Genomic DNA, 15,847 nt, shown 5'->3' on the forward strand with positions numbered 1-15,847 from the left:
TTACCTCCCAGGCCTGGTCTTAACCTGTTATCATATCCATCCAGAAGTCTGTCTAGGATCCTTGTGAATAAGGTAATATTGTCCTTGCTGTCATCAACGACTTCAGGCGCATGTTTGGGTGACAACCTGTAAAAATAAACACAGGATTATAATTTTCTGGGTTTAATTAATGATGTGCATGAAGTCCACGTTTTTCCAAAAAACTTCCCCAGCCCACTTTCTTAGTCCCCTCATTCAGGTGTTCTACCACCCCCCAAACCCCCAACGGGTCCATAGCTACCTCCTCCAGCATTTGCAGCCTCTTTTGTTGTCTTTAGCCTGGTTGGTTAAAATCGAATGCTGCCTGAGCTGTATTGTCCCATAGATGTGAATGGTACATACTGCAAGAGCAACGTCCCAGTAGCAGTCTGGCACTTGATATTTACCGTTTGAGCTGCAGACCACAGCTGTCGCAGGATATAAGTATGGACTTGTGAGGGGAAGGGGTTGTAAATGTACCCTGGGCTACCCCTGTCTGAGCTTTATTGTACCATAGATGTGCCAGCGATCGCTCGTCCTGTGCTGCGGATGGCGCTGGACTCCAGGACAGGTAAGTGTGCTGATATTAAAAGTCAGCAGCTGCAGTATTTGTAGCTGCTGGCTTTTAATTTTTTTTTTTCAGCGGACATCCGCTTTAAAGAGGAGGTCTGGGAATAAAATAAAAGCCAGCAGCTACACATACTGCAGCTGCTGGCTTTTAATAAATGGACACTTACCTGTCCTGGAGTCCAGCGATGTTGGCAGTAGGGTTCCCGGTGTGAAGCCGAAAGGCTACACTGCCGCTGCCATTGCGGGTAAGGGAACCGGCAGTGTAGCCTTTCAGCTTCACGCCGGTAACCCTACTGCACATGCGCGAGGCCCCGCTCCTCTCTCCTATTAGCCCGACGGCCAGGGGAGGGGGAGGAGGGAGCTCCACGGTGACGTCGCGGCCGGACTCCCGGAAGTGGAAAAGGATACCTGTCAAAGACAGGTATCCTGTCCCCCCTCCCCCCGAAAGGTGCCAATTGTGGCACCGGAGTGGGGAGGAATCCAATGAGCGGAAGTCTCACTTTAGGGTGGAGCTCCGCTTTAAATATGTATTTCATTTGTTTTTAGCTGTTTCCCTGAATGTCAGCTTTAACTTAGGGTGCCTGGTCCATCCTTTGCAGGAAAAAGGCTCATCCTTTGTAATCATTGGATGAGGATTGAACCATGTAGGGGTTCCCTGCTGTGTAATAACAAAAACTGTGTTACCCAGGCATTCTCAACCTTTTCAACACAGAGGAACCCTTGAAATAACTTTGCAGTCTCAGGAAACCCCTGCTAAAAAAATCCTATATCTACATACAACTCATGATACATTAGTGTGATGGTCAGTGGGAAGAGTTCTCCTTACACTTGTGGTCATTGGGAAAAATTACCCCATTACAGATATCTGAAAAGATCAAGGGTGTCAGTGGGAACTTATCTGAGAGGCAGAGATTGCTCATTGCTCAAGGAACCCCTAGCAACCTCTGGAGGACACCTTGGGACTCCAAGGAACCACTAGCAACCTCTGGAGGAACCCTAGGTCTCAAAGGAACCCCTAGCTACCTCTGGAGGAACCCTTGGTCTCCAAGGAACCCTTAGCAACCTGTGGAGGAACCCTTGGTCTCCAAGGAACCCCTAGCAACCTCTGGAGGAACCCTTGGTCTCCAAGGAACCCCTAGAAACCTCTGGAGGAACCCTAGGTCTCCAAGGAACCCCTAGCAACCTCTGGAGGAACCCTAGGTCTCAAAGGAACCGCTAGCAACCTCTGGAGGAACCCTAGGTCTCCAAGGAACCCCTAGCTACCTCTGGAGGAACCCTTGGTCTCCAAGGAACCCCTAGCAACCTCTGGAGGAACCCTAGGTCTCCAAGGAACCCCTAGCAACCTCTGGAGGAACTCTAGGTCTCCAAGGAACTCCTAGCAACCTCTGGAGGAACCCTAGGTCTCAAAGGAACCACTAGCAACCTCTGGAGGAACCCCTAGCTCTCCAAGGAACCCCTAGCTACCTCTGGAGGAACCCTTGGTCTCCAAGGAACCCCTAGCAACCTCTGGAGGAACCCTGGCTTGAAACTCCTGTCCAGAAATTTAGGTTTATTCAGATTTTTAGACAGACAGATGAAATAAACCTTTTATCAAAATTTTAGCAATTTTAGCTGCATCTTGGCAATTATAAACTATATTTGGGTCTTTGATTAAAACATCTCAAATTGCCTCAAACTGACATAAGCCTTCTGGGTTAAGAAACATCAGACTATAACAAGAGACACCGTAATTTAAATGTGTGGCTACAATCCAAAAAGATGTGCGAAAAGTGGCAATAGCAAAAAAACAAGGCTGGCAGATACCCAATGATAGAATTCCTAATTTGTATAGCCTAAAGGGGGATAATTTTCTGTGTGAAGAAATTGAAATTAAATGGATGGATCTTCTGCCAAGATAAGGAAAAAATAGCTACTATAAAAAACATTACTCTTTACTATGACTGTATATGACTACGAGTCTCCAAACTGGGGCCCAGGAGCCAGATGTGGCCCTTTGCTTGCCTTTATGCAGACTTTGAGGCAATATTCTATTTACCGACATCAACATTCCTCCAACTGACACCAACAATCGAGCACTATTCATCGCACTGACACCAACAGTGTGGCAGAATTCCTTCCACTGACACCAACGATGGGGCAGGATTCCCCCCATTGACTTGAACTATGGGGCACTGTTCCTCCCACGGACACAATAATCAGGCACTATTCCTTCCACTAACACCAATGATGGGGCAGAATTCCTTCCATTGACACCACAATGGGGCACTATTCCTCCCACTGACACCAATGATGGGGCATTATTCCTTCCACTAACACCAATGATGGGGCACTATTCCTCCCACTGACACCAACAATGGGGCACTATTTTCCCCGCCGACATCAAAGATAGGGCATTGTTTACTCCCACTGTATGCCAGGACATTTTGAACTCCCACTGTCCCTAGTCTGGCCCCCCTAAAGTCTGAAGAACAGTAAACTGGCCCTTTGTTTATAAAGTTTGGCGACCCCTCCGGTAATGGATTTGTTTTCTGTATGTAAACTTGTCTTCTATAATCATATATAATCATACTATCATACTACATACTACAAACATTTGTGGACACCTGACCATCACACCTATAGGAGCCTGTTGGAGATCCAATTCCAAAACTGTGTTCTTTAATAGGGAGTTGAGCGAATTTGCAGCTATAACATCCTCCACTCATCTGGGAAGGCTTCCCACAAGATTGTGGAGGATGTCTACAGGAATTTGTGCCCATTTGTAAGGTCAGATACTGATGTTTGATGAGAAAACCTGGCTGACAATTGGCATTCTAATTCATCCCAAAGGTGTTCAGTAGGATTGAGGTCACAAGATTCCCAACACCAAACTTGCCAAACCCTGGCTTTATACACAGGAACACAGTCATGCTGGAACGGAAAAGGACCTTCACCCCACTACAGAGCCGTCTTAATAGCATCATGGGCCCCTGGGCAAAGTAATGCTCTGGGGCCCCTACAATGACAGTGCAGGTAAACAGACATCAAGTAGGTAGGAGGCAGACTGCCTCCCCTGTGTATCTATCAGGCCGCGTACACACGGTCGGTCCAAACCGATGAAAACGGCCAGTTTCATCGGTCCAAACCGACCGTGTGTATGGCCCATCGGTCTGTTGTCCTTCGGACAAAAATTCTAGAACTTGCTTTAAAATCGAACCGATGGACGGCTGACCATCGGTCCAAACCGATTGTTCGTACACAAAAGTATCGGTTCAAAACCCGCGCATGCTCAGAATCAAGTCGACGCATGCTTGGAAGTATTGAACTTCGTTTTTTTCAGCTTGTCGTGTGTTTTACGTCACCGCGTTCTGACCCGATCGGGTTTTGAACTGATGGTGTGTACGCACATCAGACCATCAGGCCACTTCAGCGGTGAACCGATGAAAAGGGTCCGTCGGACCATTCTCATCGGATGGACCGACCGTGTGTATGTGGCCTCACTCTCAGTACCATCATGGGGCCCCCAATTTCGGGGCACCGTGGGCTCAAGGACCAGCTGCTTTGGGGAAAGTGCAGGGACCCCCCATGCAGCTGGGGCCCCTGGGCAGTACCCAGGTGTGCCCTCTCATTAAGACAGCCCTGCCCCACTAACCACAAGGAAGAGCACAATTGTCTGATATGTCTTTGTTTGTTGTAACATTACCAGTACCCTTTGCTGGGAATACCTGAACTCAATAATGTGGTAGGCTGTCCACTCACTTGATCATATGGTAAGTCGGATGGTCAGGTGAATAACAACCTTTGGCCATAGTGTAATTCCTTATTAAGTTTAATTGTATTTTATCCAGTCTTGAAAAGCATTTTTCTACAAAATTCGAAAGGGGTGCATCTCCCCTCTAGAGTATACAGAAAAAGAGCTCACCCAGAAAAAGGGTAACCTGCAAAGTGAGAATTTACAACATAAAGTAGCTTTTCTGTACCTTTTTAACATGGAGGAACCCATAAAATAACTTTCGGGTCTCAGGGAACCACTATTAATAATTACTATATCTACAGCTCATGGCACATTAGCATGGCTGAACGAGGGAAGAATGCTCCTTACATTGGTGATCAGTGAGAAGAATGTCCCTTACATTGGTGATCAGTGAGAAGAATGTTCCTTACATTGGTGATCAGTGGGAAGAATGATCCTTACATTGGTGATCAGTGGGAAGAATGTCCCTTACATTGGTGATCAGTGGGAAGAATGTTCCTTACATTGGTGATCAGTGGGAAGAATGATCCTTACATTGGTGATCAGTGGGAAGAATGATCCTTACATTGGTGATCAGTGAGAAGAATGCTCCTTACATTGGTGGTCAGTGGGAAGAATGTCCCTTACATTGGTGATCAGTGAGAAGAATGTTCCTTACATTGGTGATCAGTGAGAAGAATGTTCCTTACATTGGTGATCAGTGGGAAGAATGATCCTTACATTGGTGATCAGTGGGAAGAATGATCCTTACATTGGTGATCAGTGAGAAGAATGTCCCTTACATTGGTGATCAGTGGGAAGAATGTCCCTTACATTGGTGATCAGTGAGAAGAATGTCCCTTACATTGGTGATCAGTGAGAAGAATGATCCTTACATTGGTGATCAGTGAGAAGAATGATCCTTACATTGGTGATCAGTGGGAAGAATGTCCCTTACATTGGTGATCAGTGGGAAGAATGATCCTTACATTGGTGATCAGTGGGAAGAATGTTCCTTACATTGGTGATCAGTGGGAAGAATGTTCCTTACATTGGTGATCAGTGAGAAGAATGTCCCTTACATTGGTGATCAGTGGGAAGAATGATCCCTTACATTGGTGATCAGTGGGAAGAATGTTCCTTACATTGGTGATCAGTGGGAAGAATGTCCCTTACATTGGTGATCAGTGGGAAGAATGTCCCTTACATTGGTGATCAGTGAGAAGAATGTCCCTTACATTGGTGATCAGTGAGAAGAATGTTCCTTACATTGGTGGTCAGTGAGAAGAATGTCCCTTACATTGGTGATCAGTGGGAAGAATGTTCCTTACATTGGTGATCAGTGGGAAGAATGTCCCTTACATTGGTGATCAGTGGGAAGAATGTTCCTTACATTGGTGATCAGTGGGAAGAATGTCCCTTACATTGGTGATCAGTGAGAAGAATGTCCCTTACATTGGTGATCAGTGAGAAGAATGTCCCTTACATTGGTGATCAGTGGGAAGAATGTCCCTTACATTGGTGATCAGTGGGAAGAATGTCCCTTACATTGGTGATCAGTGAGGAGAATGTTCCTTACATTGGTGATCAGTGGGAAGAATGTTCCTTACATTGGTGATCAGTGGGACGAATGTTCCTTACATTGGTGGTCAGTGGGAAGAATGTCCCTTACATTGGTGATCAGTGGGAAGAATGTCCCTTACATTGGTGATCAGTGAGAAGAATGTTCCTTACATTGGTGATCAGTGAGAAGAATGTTCCTTACATTGGTGATCAGTGAGAAGAATGTTCCTTACATTGGTGATCAGTGGGAAGAATGTTCCTTACATTGGTGATCAGTGGGAAGAATGTTCCTTACATTGGTGGTCAGTGAGAAGAATGTTCCTTACATGGTGGTCAGTAGGAAGAATGCCTCTTACATTGGTGGTCAGTGGGAAAAATCCCACTTTACAAATAACTAAAAAGACCATTGGTGTCAGTGGTACATAACTGAAAGGCAGACATTGCTACCTGCTCAGTGGACACCTAGCAAACTTTGGAGAGACCCTAGGGTTGCACAGAACCTCGTTTGAGAAAGCTTGACCTAGAGCATCTGAAAATAAGGAAACCTTAAAGAATCAGTCACTGGGGGAATGGGGGCAAACTACTTGCAGAATGGGGGCAAACTGTAGATATGAAGTGCAGACAACTATGGGTAAACACCCCTTGCCACACCCCCTTAAAGGAGAATTATACAAAAAAAACAAGATTGGTTAAACCCACAAGTGATTTTTTTTTTTTACCATCACTATTCCTTTTTATTGGCTTTTGGGATTTACAAATGCAGAAATGTAGAAATTAGATGAATGGTTTTAGCTCTGGGAAACATTTTTTGATAGATAAAAAGTGCATTATATATACATCTATGTAGATCTGACCAAAATTAGGGACAGTGGGACATTGCTCTAAATCAGGGACAATCCTTCGAAATCAGGGCCAAAGGTGAGATATTGGCTGGAGAGAGCACAATAATCTGGCAAAACAGGAAGCATGGCTAAAATAGGAAGCTCATGGGAGGAGCAAAGAGTTCAAGGTTCAAGGCAGGATCATTGAAGGAATTGTCCAGGGAGCTCTCCAGCATCCCAGGTGGCTCACCAAGAGACATCGCTAGACACCAGCAGACCCCGGTTCAGACCCCGGCCCTACCAGCATGTTTATACGTTCTTTACAACCAGGCGGACTTTAACCAATTGTTACATGTGAATCAGACGGGTTTCAATTTCAAAAGACCCTTCATCAGGGATGGGTGGTAGGTAGTGCTGGGAAAAAATCGATTAGATTTAAAAATCGAGTTGATAGGTCGGTTTTTTTAGATTTTTTTTTTTAACCCTGTACTAAGGACATGGCCCGTCATATTACATGAGAGAACATGGCCTGTCATATTACATGTGGTGGGGGGGCATACACACTATCCAAGCGATCACCCATAGGGTGTTCTCAGTAATACAGATGGGCCACGCCCGGCACTTCCTGGTTGGGCGATCCATCTCCGGGAGTACCGTGCTCCCTGCAACCGCCACTGACATAAGGGAGGCAGGGACCGATCTTTGCTCCCCTCCAATCACTTACTGTCATGATGACGGTGTGTAGGTGAGGAAGGGTAAACAATGCTGTTCAGATACTTCTGCTGTCCCACCCTGAGTCTCAGAAGCAGGAAGTGACCGGACACGTCACAATACCGCCGGCAACCACTAGAGACAGCGACCGCTGACATGTAGGAGGAGACGAGAACGATGCTGTCCTGAGTCCACTGGGTGGCGCTGTCACGGAACCATGAACCAGACGTACAACAAGAGATAAGTGAAAATAAGAAGGCTTTATTTGAAAATCAAGCTGTAAAGCAAAAGTCCAAACGGATGGTTAAACAGAGTCTTGCGAAGCCAGAGGTCAGGAACCAGAAGGGTAGTCGGACGAAGCCAGGATCAGGAACCAGCAGGGAAGTCAGACGAAGCCAGGATCAGGAACCAGCAGGGAAGTCAGACGAAGCCAGGATCAGGAACCAGCAGGGAAGTCAGACGAAGCCAGGATCGGAACCAGAAGCAGCAGCAGTCTTAGAAGCATGTGAACACAGGAGGACCAAGCAAGGAACTGAAGCCACAGAGCTCCTATATATGTGAGCCAGGCATCCAGCTCCTCCCAGTGGGAAGGAGGAGCCGCAGGGTGGGAGGCTACAAGAGTCCCAGAAACCAAGATGGCCGCCAGCACATGTCAAACGAAGGAGACAGGAGAGAGGTAAGACCATGACAGTACCTCCCCCTCAAGGGCCCCTCCTCCGCGGTGCAAAAAACGGTTTCTGAGGGAAACGTGCGTGGAAGGCTCGGAGCAAGGCAGGAGCATGGACATCTGCGGAGGGAACCCAGGAACGCTCCTCTGGACCGTAACCACGCCAGTGGACCAAAAACTGCACCCGACCGCGGACCAGGCGTGAGTCCAGGATATTGCTCACCTCATACTCCTCATGATTGCCCACTTGGACCGGACGAGGCCGAGGAACCGAGGAAGTGAAGCGATTGCACACCAGTGGCTTCAACAGGGAGACATGAAACACGTTGGAGATCCGCATGCCAGGAGGAAGCGCAAGGGCATAGGCTACCGGGTTTACCCTGCGAAGCACTCGGAAGGGACCAACAAAGCGAGGAGCCAGCTTGGGAGTGGGCACTCGAAGGTTGAGGTTGCGAGTGGACAACCATACACGGTCTCCGACCTGGTAGGAAGGAGCAGGCGCTCGTCTGCGATCAGCCTGGAGTTTCTGGCGCTGCGCAGAGACCTCAAGGGACTTCTGGATCTGTACCCAAGAGGCGCGTAGGACGGAAAGGTGATCCTCCACAGCCGGAATATCCTGGGGAGAGAATGCCTCCGGTAACACGGCAGGTTGGAACCCATAATTGGCCATGAAGGGAGACGTCCCAGAGTAAGAGTTCACCGCCGTGTTCCTGGCAAACTCAGCCCAAGGCAGGAGGTCAACCCAATTGTCCTGGTGATCGGAGACATAGCAACGAAGGAATTGCTCCAAGGCCTGATTGGATCGTTCTGCGGCCCCATTGGACTGAGGGTGGTAGGCCGAGGAGAAGGAGAGATGAATCCCCAACTGGGAGCAAAAGGCGCGCCAGAACCTGGACACAAACTGACTCCCCCGATCCGACACTATCTCCTTGGGCAAACCGTGCAACCGGAAGACCTCCCAGGCAAAAATCGTGGCCAATTCTTGTGCAGAGGGTAACTTCTTGAGAGGAACACAGTGGCACATTTTGGAAAACCGATCCACAATCATGAGAATGACCGTATGGCCTCGGGATGCAGGGAGATCCACAATGAAATCCATCCCCAGGTGTGACCATGGGCGCTCCCCGGTGGCTATGGGTTGCAGCAGGCCCAACGGAAGGTGCCGAGGGGACTTACTCTGGGCACAAACGGAGCATGCCGCTACATATGCGGCGATGTCGGAACGTAGGGAAGGCCACCAGAACAGACGTGAAACAGCCCAGGACAGCTGATTCTTACCAGGATGCCCCGCGGTCTTGGAGTTATGGTAGGTTCGCAACAACCGAGTGCGCAACTCCTCAGGCACAAAACATCTGCCGTTGGGTCTCCCAGAGGGAGCACCAGATTGAGCCGCCAAAATCTGCTCACCAAGGGGAGAGGTCAGGCTGGTGCGAATGGCGGCCAGGATCTGATTCGGAGGTATGACCGAAGTCGGTATAGATTCCTCCCTGGACAGCTCGGAGTACTGCCGTGATAAGGCATCCGCCCTGATGTTCTTGGAACCGGGTAGGTAGGAGACCACGTAATTAAAACGTGACAAGAACAGAGCCCATCTGGCCTGACGTGGTGTCAATCTCTTGGCCTCAGAAAGGTAGGTCAGATTCTTGTGGTCCGTCAGGATGAGAACCGGAACCACGGAGCCCTCGAGCAAGTGCCTCCACTCTTTGAGAGCCTGCACTATGGCCAATAACTCCCTGTCACCAATCTGATAGTTGCACTCCGCGGGAGACAGTTTCCGGGAGTAAAACCCACAAGGAAGCAGCGGACCCTCTGGTGTTCTACGCTGAGACAGAAGGGCGCCTACTCCCGTCTCAGATGCGTCCACCTCGAGGACAAAGGGCAACCCAGGGTTGGGATGAGACAGAATCGGGGCCGACACAAAGGCGGATTTTAGGGCCTCAAAAGCCCGGATGGCCTCGAGCGGCCAGACCTGGGAATTACTGCCCCTCCTGGTCAGATCCGTGAGAGGCTTGGCCAGCATGGAGAAGTCCCTGATGAACTTCCGATAATAATTGGCGAAGCCCAAAAAGCGCTGCAAGGAACGAAGACCACTGGGCTGAGGCCACTGTAAGACAGCCGAAACCTTCTCAGGGTCCATGGAGAACCCCTCAGCGGAAATGATGTAACCTAAGAAGGTTACCTGGGATCGGTGAAATTCGCATTTCTCAAGCTTACCGAACAGCTTGTTCTCTCGTAACCGTTGCAACACTCGCTTGACATCCAGAATGTGGGCCTCCATGGATTCAGAGTATACCAAGATGTCATCCAAATAGACCACCACACACTGCTGCAACAGGTCACGGAAAACATCGTTGATGAATTCCTGAAAGACTGCGGGCGCATTGCACAACCCAAAGGGCATAACCAAGGATTCATAATGACCGGTCCTGGTGTTAAACGCGGTCTTCCACTCATCGCCCGCCTTGATCCTTACCAGGTTATATGCCGCCCTCAAGTCGAGTTTGGTAAAGACCGTGGCCCCCTTAAGGCGATCGAACAGCTCGGAAATCAAGGGTATCGGGTAAGCGTTCTTGATCGTGATGCGATTAAGGCCCCTGTAATCGATGCAAGGCCTCAACTCACCGCCCTTCTTTTTCACAAAGAAAAATCCAGCCCCTGCCGGGGACGAGGATTTGCGAATGTGACCACGGGACAGCGCCTCCATCACGTACTCCTCCATGGCCTCATTCTCCGCAACCGACAGTGGATAGACCCTGCCGCGAGGAGGAACGGCACCAGGTTGTAACTGTATGGCACAATCGTATGGGCGGTGCGGAGGTAGGGCAACTGCGCGCACCTTATCGAATACATCCCGGTACTCCTCGTATTCAGGAGGCAACAGAGAGTCCGAGGAAGTACACAGCAACTTGACAGGCCCATGGATGCAACTAGCCCCACACTGTGGTGACCATGAGAGGATCTCGGCCGATCTCCAGTCAAAAGTCGGATTATGCTTCTGGAGCCAGGGGTACCCCAAGACCACCGAGTAGTGTGGAGACGAAATAACCTGGAAGCAGACTGACTCTCTGTGAACGGCACCAATGGCTATCCCCACTGGAAGGGTCTCATGAGTCACGTGTGACGGCTGGAGGGGTCTGCCGTCTATCGCCTCTAGACCCAGCGGGGAACCTCGAGCCTGCAGAGGAATGGAATTGGCGGCAGCGAACTCACTATCAATGAAAAAACCACCAGCACCAGAGTCCACCAACGCCTGGGTCGTCACCGAGCCCCCGACCCAGGAGAGGACAACAGTGATCAGTGGTTTATCAACACGGGAAACCGGGGACGAGGAGACTCCACCCAAGATCTGCCCCCGACAGGATCTCAGGTGCGAGCGTTTCCCGGACGGTTCGGACATGCCAACCGAAAATGCCCACCGCGACCACAGTACGTGCATCGGCCCTCGCGTCTCTGGAGTACCCTCTCCCCCTCGGACAGGCGAGCAAACCCCAGCTGCATGGGTTCACCCCCAGACAAGTCAACCCCAGGAGGCGTGGGAGGAGAGGGAGGCACGGGTGGGACAGCAAACGTAGGCGCCAAACTGTTAGGAGGCCTCCGCAGGCTCTCCTTAAAGGAAGGTCTCTCCCTGAGTCTGGTGTCAATCAAAATCAGGAAAGAAATAAGAGCCTCGAGCTCCACTGGTAGGTCCTTAGCTGCAACCTCATCCTTCAAGGCATCCGAGAGACCATGAGAGAAAGCAGCGACCAGAGCCTCATTATTCCAGCCCACCTCTGCTGCCAGGGTACGAAACTCAATGGCGTATTCGGCTACGGATCGTGAACCCTGTCTGACGGACATAAGGAGCTTCGCAGCAGAGGCGGCGCGAGCCGGCACATCGAATACCTTCCGAAGAGAAGCAACAAAACCGGAAAACTCGGCAACCACCGGATTGTTGTTCTCCCATAAAGGGCTGGCCCAGGCCAAGGCCTTGTCCGAGAGCAGCGAGATCAAGAAGCCCACCTTTGATCTCTCAGTGGGAAAGGCATGTGGCAGCAACTCGAAATAAATGCCCACTTGGTTAAGGAAACCTCGGCACTGAGTTGGCTCTCCCCCAAATCGCTGTGGAAGGGGGGCAGAACCGGTCATACCCCGAAACACCGCAGGCGCAACAACAGGTGTCGGGGTAGACTCTGGCACAACAACCGGAGCGGCAGTAGGAGCGGGCCCAGGAGCGACAACCGACCCATCGGCAACGGGAGCGAAATTAGCCGTGCGTTCAAGCAGGGTTTGCAACGCCACGGCGAACTGACCCAACAGGTAATCCTGCTGATCAAGTCTGGCAACCAGCGTGGGTAGCGATGATGGCCCTGTACCGTCAAAATTCATGGCTTGGTCCTAATGTCACGGAACCATGAACCAGACGTACAACAAGAGATAAGTGAAAATAAGAAGGCTTTATTTGAAAATCAAGCTGTAAAGCAAAAGTCCAAACGGATGGTTAAACAGAGTCTTGCGAAGCCAGAGGTCAGGAACCAGAAGGGTAGTCGGACGAAGCCAGGATCAGGAACCAGCAGGGAAGTCAGACGAAGCCAGGATCAGGAACCAGCAGGGAAGTCAGACGAAGCCAGGATCAGGAACCAGCAGGGAAGTCAGACGAAGCCAGGATCGGAACCAGAAGCAGCAGCAGTCTTAGAAGCATGTGAACACAGGAGGACCAAGCAAGGAACTGAAGCCACAGAGCTCCTATATATGTGAGCCAGGCATCCAGCTCCTCCCAGTGGGAAGGAGGAGCCGCAGGGTGGGAGGCTACAAGAGTCCCAGAAACCAAGATGGCCGCCAGCACATGTCAAACGAAGGAGACAGGAGAGAGGTAAGACCATGACAGGCGCACTGTGAGAAAGAAGGAAGCCCACGCCCAGGCATCCATCCAGCGGCGCATCACACTGACGTCAGTTGCGATATCAGCGCTATTTGCGTTCCACTCTGGTTCCAACGGCTTCACCTCGGTCCAGTCTTCCTTCAGGGATTCCGTAGCACAATAAATATATATTTTTAAAATATTTTTACAGTTTGCAGTTATTTTGTTTTAAATGGGGGGGGGGGTCGATTTAGTAAATTTAGTTTTTTATAAAAAAATGTATTTGTCTTATATTGTCTTTTTTAATTTGGACTGTTTTTGATGGTATTTTACATACTGGGGATGTAGCACCTTGGTCTACATCAGATTTTATTGTGTATAAAGGCATAAAACTCAGATTTATTTGAAATAATATTAAATGTAGGTTATTTGTCATTGTCGTATTCTTAGCTTTTTACAAAACACTCTTTTTTTTTTCTCGCCCACTCACTGTCACACATTCCACTGTAAATATAACTTTAATTGTATAGATTGTCATTTAAATAAGAATTATTTTCCCTTGAAACCTATCTGACTGCTGTTTTAAAAAAGAAAGAATGCACAGTAAGGAAAACTTGGCATGATATAAACACCAGAGTGGCCTTCGGCGACCTATTGTTCTAAAAATGCTCTCTCTGATTTATCAGTGTGACACCATTGTCATGTTGACAGCCAGTTGGCTGCACTCTTTGTACCAGGAGACCATGTCAGCATGTCAATGTAACTCTCTTATCTAGGCCGCTATATTGCTGAACAAGGTGACAACACAGCTGCGGGTCATTGGTGTTGTCACCTTGCAGGAGGAAGGGGATTCGCTGTCAGGATCCCCAAGAGTTTATAAATGAAAAACTACTTTAAAATAAGGTTGAATAGTGCCATATGAATGAATTACAGCCGTGGCCAAAAGTTTTGAGAGTGACACAAATATTTTTTTCCACAAAGTCTGCTTTTTGAGTGTTTTTAGATCCATAGACGCAGAATCACGCAGAATCACTTTCAAGGCACTCTGCCTAATACATAAGTGTATTCAAGGCAACGCCCCCCAATATCTATGCGAAAAAATAAAAGCCCATAACCCCAATCGCATTCTGCGATCCACCAATCAAAACCTCCTCCAGATACCCAAGGCCAGATACAAGTCCAAAGGAGATCGAAGATTTGCAGTCCAGGGACCTCGCCTTTGGAATGCACTACCAACCACCATCCGACTGGAGTCGGACCACTTGGCCTTCAGGAGAAAGATTAAAACCCATCTCTTCTGAGGTCAAGGGGTTCCTTACCCATGAAATGGATACAGCGCCCAGAGGCGATTCAGTTCGCATTTGTGTTGCGCTTTACAAGTCTCTCTCTCTCTCTCTCTCACCAGTTTCCGCAGACCAGTTTCAGCAGACATGTTCGGTCGTGTGTACGAGGCCTTAGACCCTTACCTGTTCTGGAGTCCAGCGATGTCAGCACCACTGCTGCCTCCGCCATTGCTGGTAAGGGAACCTGGCAGTGTAGCTTTTCGGCTTCACGACCGGGTCCCTACTGCATATTGCACGAAGCACGCTGCACTCTCTCACTGGACCGGCTGAAGTTAAGGGAGGAGGAGGGGGACAGAGCGGCTGACATAATTTGCCACGGCCCAGCCTCTCAGAAGTGGGGATGGGTAGCTGTAAAAAACAGGTATTCGCTCCCCCTTCCCCGGAAAAAGGTGCCAAATGTGGCACTGGAGGGGGCATCAGATAAGCAGAAGTTCCAATTTTGGGCAGGGCTGTCTTAATGCATGGGCACCACTGGGTACTGCACAGGAGCCCCAGGTGCATGGGGGCCCCATGATAATCTTGCATTACATCATACTTACCAACTCTTCCAGATTTGCCGGGACAGTCATGCTTTTTACTAAGCTGTCCCGGGCAGTGTCCCAGAACCTGTACTGTGTGCTTTGTGATCAGTGACTTGTTTTCTTATTGTTTTAAAATCTATTTTATTGAAAGTACTAATAAATATATGCTTAAAGTGTTTGTAAACCTTTAAAAAAAAACTGTAAGACAAAGGCATATGCATAACATACTAGCTCATTATGTATTACTTACCTTCGATCGAAGCCCCCTTAGTTGTCCTTGACCTCCCCCCCCCCTCTGGCCACGGGCATCTCTCCTGGAGCTTACTTCCGGGTATCCCGGCTTTGGCGCTGTGATTGGCTGGAACCACGCTACCCGGACGTAAGCTCCATGAGAGATGGCTGCGGCCGGGGGGGGGGGGGGGGTCGAGGACAACTGCGGGGGCATCGATCTAAGGTAAGTCTCGCCGGTAACTGCACATCTAACTGAATCAACGGCACGACTTTTGGCCACGGGTAGATAAGATGTACGTTTTTTTAAGAAGCACATTCCATCTCCTACCCTCTTCCTGGTGGCAGAAAACACATCTGCAGAAGAAAGGCAAAAGCAATCAAAGACAGCCAAGATGTTTCTTCCTGCCCCAGCGCCATTGGGGGCTATCACCGGGACCTGTGGTAGAAAGTAAACGCAGTCATTTAATAATAAGTGCCATTTGCTAGTTATACATAATAATTATACATAGTAATAAAATAAACCAGCAATAATTGAAAAAAAATCATTTTTTCTATTGGTTGACTTGCGTCTTTTTCAACCTAAGACTGGCCATACATTATACAATTTATTTATTTAAAAAAAAAAATGGTTAAAACATTTTCAATTTGTATGCAATCGGGCAGGCTCTTGCACTACACAAGTTAAGGTGAAATACTGCGCTGTCTGAGGCCTCGTACACACGATCAGTCCATCCCATGAGAACGGTCTGAAGGACCATTGTCTTAAGTTAACCGATGAAGCTGACTGATGGTCCGTCGCGCCCACACACCATCGGTTAATGAACCGATCGTGTCAGAACGCAGTGACGTAAAA

At 48.9% G+C, this 15,847-nt stretch overlaps 1 protein-coding gene across 1 annotated transcript in view; it reads right to left on the reverse strand.

Moving 5' to 3' along the window:
- GABRA3 (gamma-aminobutyric acid type A receptor subunit alpha3) overlaps window positions 1-15,847 on the reverse strand; it is a 78,314-nt gene that overhangs the window by 36,660 nt on the left and 25,807 nt on the right. The window contains exons 2-3 of the mRNA XM_040322784.1: window positions 15,323-15,430; window positions 5-126 (exon numbers count right to left, since the gene is read on the reverse strand). Of these exons, the coding sequence (XP_040178718.1) occupies window positions 5-126; window positions 15,323-15,411 (211 nt within the window). The 5' untranslated portion in view covers window positions 15,412-15,430. The remainder of the gene's footprint in view (window positions 1-4; window positions 127-15,322; window positions 15,431-15,847) is intronic.

The sequence above is a fragment of the Rana temporaria genome, chromosome 9 (assembly GCF_905171775.1).
Source record: "Rana temporaria chromosome 9, aRanTem1.1, whole genome shotgun sequence".
Classification (NCBI taxonomy): domain Eukaryota; kingdom Metazoa; phylum Chordata; class Amphibia; order Anura; family Ranidae; genus Rana; species Rana temporaria.